This window comes from Pseudoliparis swirei, chromosome 5 (genome assembly GCF_029220125.1).
Source record: "Pseudoliparis swirei isolate HS2019 ecotype Mariana Trench chromosome 5, NWPU_hadal_v1, whole genome shotgun sequence".
Classification (NCBI taxonomy): Eukaryota; Metazoa; Chordata; class Actinopteri; order Perciformes; family Liparidae; genus Pseudoliparis; species Pseudoliparis swirei.
Genome location: NC_079392.1, coordinates 1,671,401 through 1,676,798, shown reverse-complemented (window position 1 = coordinate 1,676,798; position 5,398 = coordinate 1,671,401). Strand labels below are relative to the sequence as shown.

At 40.2% G+C, this 5,398-nt stretch overlaps 1 protein-coding gene across 1 annotated transcript in view; it reads left to right on the top strand.

The window, feature by feature from the left end:
* acer1 (alkaline ceramidase 1) overlaps nucleotides 1-3,869 on the top strand; it is an 8,724-nt gene extending 4,855 nt beyond the window's left edge. The window contains exons 6-7 of the mRNA XM_056414947.1: nucleotides 2,083-2,220; nucleotides 3,016-3,869. Coding sequence (XP_056270922.1) covers nucleotides 2,083-2,220; nucleotides 3,016-3,196 — 319 coding nt within the window. The 3' untranslated portion in view covers nucleotides 3,197-3,869. The remainder of the gene's footprint in view (nucleotides 1-2,082; nucleotides 2,221-3,015) is intronic.
* The last annotated feature ends 1,529 nt before the right edge of the window (nucleotides 3,870-5,398 follow it).

The window sequence follows — 5,398 nt, the reverse complement described above, 5'->3', positions numbered from 1 at the left end:
CTGAAGCTCCTCTGAGGTTCTTGTGTAGTTGTTGGTCTGAAGCTCCTCTGAGGTTCTTGTGTAGTTGTTGGTCTGAAGCTCCTCTGAGGTTCTTGTGTAGTTGTTGTTGGTCTGAAGCTCCTCTGAGGTTCTTGTGTAGTTGTTGTTGGTCTGAAGCTCCTCTGAGGTTCTTGTGTAGTTGTTGTTGGTCTGAAGCTCCTCTGAGGTTCTTTTGTAGCTGTTGTTGGTCTGAAGCTCCTCTGAGGTTCTTGTGTAGTTGTTGTTGGTCTGAAGCTCTTCTGAGGTTCTTGTGTAGTTGTTGTTGGTCTGAAGCTCTTCTGAGGTTCTTGTGTAGTTGTTGTTGGTCTGAAGCTCCTCTGAGGTTCTTGTGTAGTTGTTGTTGGTCTGAAGCTCTTCTGAGGTTCTTGTGTAGTTGTTGTTGGTCTGAAGCTCCTCTGAGGTTCTTGTGTAGTTGTTGTTGGTCTGAAGCTCCTCTGAGGTTCTTGTGTAGTTGTTGTTGGTCTGAAGCTCCTCTGAGGTTCTTGTGTAGTTGTTGTTGGTCTGAAGCTCTTCTGAGGTTCTTGTGTAGTTGTTGTTGGTCTGAAGCTCTTCTGAGGTTCTTGTGTAGTTGTTGTTGGTCTGAAGCTCCTCTGAGGTTCTTGTGTAGTTGTTGTTGGTCTGAAGCTCTTCTGAGGTTCTTGTGTAGTTGTTGTTGGTCTGAAGCTCCTCTGAGGTTCTTGTGTAGTTGTTGTTGGTCTGAAGCTCCTCTGAGGTTCTTGTGTAGTTGTTGTTGGTCTGAAGCTCCTCTGAGGTTCTTGTGTAGTTGTTGTTGGTCTGAAGCTCCTCTGAGGTTCTTGTGTAGTTGTTGTTGGTCTGAAGCTCCTCTGAGGTTCTTGTGTAGTTGTTGTTGGTCTGAAGCTCTTCTGAGGTTCTTGTGTAGCTGTTGTTGGTCTGAAGCTCTTCTGAGGTTCTTGTGTAGTTGTTGTTGGTCTGAAGCTCTTCTGAGGTTCTTGTGTAGTTGTTGTTGGTCTGAAGCTCCTCTGAGGTTCTTGTGTAGTTGTTGTTGGTCTGAAGCTCCTCTGAGGTTCTTGTGTAGTTGTTGTTGGTCTGAAGCTCCTCTGAGGTTCTTGTGTAGCTGTTGTTGGTCTGAAGCTCCTCTGAGGTTCTTGTGTAGCTGTTGTTGGTCTGAAGCTCCTCTGAGGTTCTTGTGTAGCTGTTGTTGGTCTGAAGCTCCTCTGAGGTTCTTGTGTAGTTGTTGTTGGTCTGAAGCTCCTCTGAGGTTCTTGTGTAGTTGTTGTTGGTCTGAAGCTCTTCTGAGGTTCTTGTGTAGCTGTTGTTGGTCTGAAGCTCCTCTGAGGTTCTTGTGTAGTTGTTGTTGGTCTGAAGCTCCTCTGAGGTTCTTGTGTAGTTGTTGTTGGTCTGAAGCTCCTCTGAGGTTCTTGTGTAGCTGCTGGTCTGAAGCTCCTCTGAGGTTCTTGTGTAGCTGCTGGTCTGAAGCTCTTCTGAGGTTCTTGTGTAGCTGTTGTTGGTCTGAAGCTCCTCTGAGGTTCTTGTGTAGCTGTTGTTGGTCTGAAGCTCCTCTGAGGTTCTTGTGTAGCTGTTGTTGGTCTGAAGCTCCTCTGAGGTTCTTGTGTAGTTGTTGTTGGTCTGAAGCTCCTCTGAGGTTCTTGTAGTTGTTGTTGGTCTGAAGCTCTTCTGAGGTTCTTGTGTAGCTGTTGTTGGTCTGAAGCTCCTCTGAGGTTCTTGTGTAGTTGTTGTTGGTCTGAAGCTCCTCTGAGGTTCTTGTGTAGTTGTTGTTGGTCTGAAGCTCTTCTGAGGTTCTTGTGTAGCTGTTGTTGGTCTGAAGCTCCTCTGAGGTTCTTGTGTAGTTGTTGTTGGTCTGAAGCTCCTCTGAGGTTCTTGTGTAGTTGTTGTTGGTCTGAAGCTCCTCTGAGGTTCTTGTGTAGTTGTTGTTCGTCTGAAGCTCCTCTGAGGTTCTTGTGTAGCTGCTTCTGAGGTTCTTGTGTAGCTGTTGTTGGTCTGAAGCTCCTCTGAGGTTCTTGTGTAGCTGTTGTTGGTGAACTTCTGGGTTCCTCGTAATAACGAGGGTTCTCTCCTCCTCAGCTGCACCGACCAGAAGGCTCTGCGCCTGGGGAAGCTGTCGGTGGCGATGTGGACGCTCGCCATTTCCTGTTGGCTCAGCGACCGCTTCGGCTGCAGCTTCTGGCAGAGGATAAACTTCTGCTACCTCCACGGCGTCTGGTGAGTCCTGGTTCCCTTTCCTTTAAACCTGTTCCCTCTACCCACACAGAACCATGGAGCGGCCATCTGGAACCCAACATGGTTCTTCAGAGCGATGCCAGAGAAGAAGCATTTCTGATTCCATAGAGAACCTTTCAAACCAGGGTTCTTTAAAGAACCATTTCCTTAAAGAGTTCTTCAAAGAACCTATAAATGTGCCTCAAAGAACCTTCAAGAAATGGTTCTTTAAGGCACCATATATGGTTCCCAAAAGAACCTATAAAGGTTTCTCAAAGAACCTTCAAAACATGGTTCTTTAAGGCACCATATATGGTTCCCAAAACAACCTAGAAAGGTGTCTCAAAGAACCTTAAAAAATTAAGAACCATTTTTGGTTCCACAAAGAACCTTTCAAACCAGGGTTCTTCACAGAACCATTTAATTAAAGAGTTCTTCAAAGAACCTTCAAAAATGGTTCTTTAAGGCAACGTTAAGAACCTTTCAAACCAGGGTTCTCTAAAGAACCATTTCCTTCAAGAGTTCTTCAAAGAACCTATCCTCAAATGAAAGAATGGTTCTTCAGTAGGTGATGGTTCTTCCTAGAACCACAAAGTCTTTTAAAGGACCATTTCAGAACCGTTGTTTTTCTGTGTGCATCATTCACCCCAAATACCACCAGAACTTCTACATGTTCCAAGAACCGAGCTCACGGTCATCAGTCGCATCTACATGTGACTTCCTGGAGATCGGGGGTTCCCTTAAAGGGACGTGGAAGTATTGATCTCTGATCACCTCCTCCTCCTCCTCTTCCTCCAGGCACATCCTGATCGTGATGGCCGTGGCCTACGCCAGCACCCTGATCGCGTACCTGGACGCTAACTACGAGATCCCGTACTCCCTTCCCGAGCTGCAGTACTGGCCCTGTGATAACCGGTGGGCGGTGGGGTTGCCTCACATCGTCCTGAAGGGAACGACCAAGACTCAGAAACGCTGCTGACACGGAGGAGTGCTTCTGTACTTGGAGCACTTGATGATTTCAAAGTGCTCATGAAAGGGAAACTGTCACAAAGATGTCATCTCGTGATCTTTATCGCCCGGTTGCCTCACCCAAAGCAAACTGGAGTCACAGGAATCCGATCTGATCACTTCCAAACGGTTGTTTCTTCTTCTTTTACTTGCCAGATTAAGACAAAAGAACAATTTGATGAACCAAAATTAAGATTTAAAAAAAAAATCATGTTAAATGGATGAATTACCAAATTCTCATTCACTCATTAGCGGCCCAATAACTGCAGAACATGGCAATGTTCACCAGTTCTTAAAGCACATTTTTTTTAGTTTTTTTGTGCTTTTCAAGCCCCTAAAATATGCAAATGAGCAGTGGAATAACAATTGAATGTTAATCTTCTGTGTGTATCCCGGATGACGTTTGAGAATGTGTGTGTGTTTCTGAAGAGTTTGTGTTTCACAGTTAAGCACATAGAGGTTATTTATTCATATAAATCAACTGATATTATTTATTTTAAAGATATGAATGCACATTTCATTCTGTACATGGCGAAATATATTGATGTTTTCTTATGATGACACCATTGTCGTTCTCAGGAACAATAACTACTGTAATTCTTTGGAACAGTTTCTTTGAGTGAAATAAACGACGGTGAAATGTTGTTTGTAAAGAGATACCTCAACATGTTATAGTTTCACAGACATATAAACTCTCAGTTTTGCACAAATACCCGCTAATTAAAAGTGAATTAAAGCGCTGTAGTTCCTGCAATTTTTAAAAAACATTTCAGTCCTAAAATGTTTCAAAATCAAATAATTTTCTGGGCAATTTCTCAAAGAAACTATTATGCATTAATACGACTATCACATGTATATTTATGTTGCTTTAATTATTAATCTCTTAGCTTTTAGAAGCCTTTTCAAACCGCTCTTAAAGGTGGTCACGTGTTTGAGAATATTCAGGTACATTGTGCTTCCAGGCACGTAATCCTGAAGGAAACAATAGACACAACAATAGAAATTACACACAAAGCATTCTCTGGACTTCAATGCTCAGTAGTGACCTCTAGTGGTCGATAAGATATTCAAAAGCAACATGGGCTTTAAAAAACAAAAACATTTAAATATTAAACAGTAATAACCGGTTGATATAAAATAAGAAAGGTAACACATAAAACAAGTAAAAATTAAATGTCAAGACGTCTGATAATCAATAATCAGGAACTGATCAGTGATCTGTTTCTGGATTTACTTATTAATATTATTTTTGTTTTATTTTGTTTTGCCTTTGTTATTATTTTTACTTTTATCTTATATTCCTTTTTTTACTTTAGTTTTTTCTTCTTTACTATAGTAAAATGACTAACAAACACAAAATGAAAAATACTTGTTTTTATCCCTGTATGTCATATATTTGTGACCTGAAGGTGGCGTCAGAGAACCCCTCACAGTTATGCACGAGCACCTGAAGAGGATGTGAAGGTTCGCATCACATTTGAATGAGATTCATTAAATAGTTTAGATATTCAATTTAAACAATCTTTTGCTAGTCCAGAATATATTAATATTGTTTCCTTCTCCATGAATAATAAAACACAAGACTTAAAAAACATCCCATCGGTCTTTTCCTTCCGATACTAACTATACTTTAATGAGCCTAAACTCAATCTTTGTCGCAAATGTTGCCAATATGTTAAAATAAAATTTTTTTTGTCGCTTAATTTTTTTAATTCGTTTAGACATATTAACATAAAACAAATACAAAAATGTCAGACATAAACATTAAAATATATTCAATTCAATTCAGTTTATTTGTATAGCCCATTTTCACAAATTACACATTTGTCTCAGAGTATATATATATATATATATATATATACATACATATGTATATATATATACACACATACATACACATGCTCAAACAAAACAGGACACAATGACATATATACACATATAAAATACATATTTTTTTAAATGCTTATACTTGCTTAACAGCAGCATGTTATTATTGTCATTGTGATCTAAAAACATTCAAAGGTTGCAACTACATGCTTCATTCATTCATATGATTTGCTTTTTAAAATGTATGATAAAAGTCTTTGTTTGGGGTTTTATTGAGGGCCTTCAAAGTTAGGACCCATCTATATTTATAGTTGATGACAATCAGCATGGGTATACATTATTATCC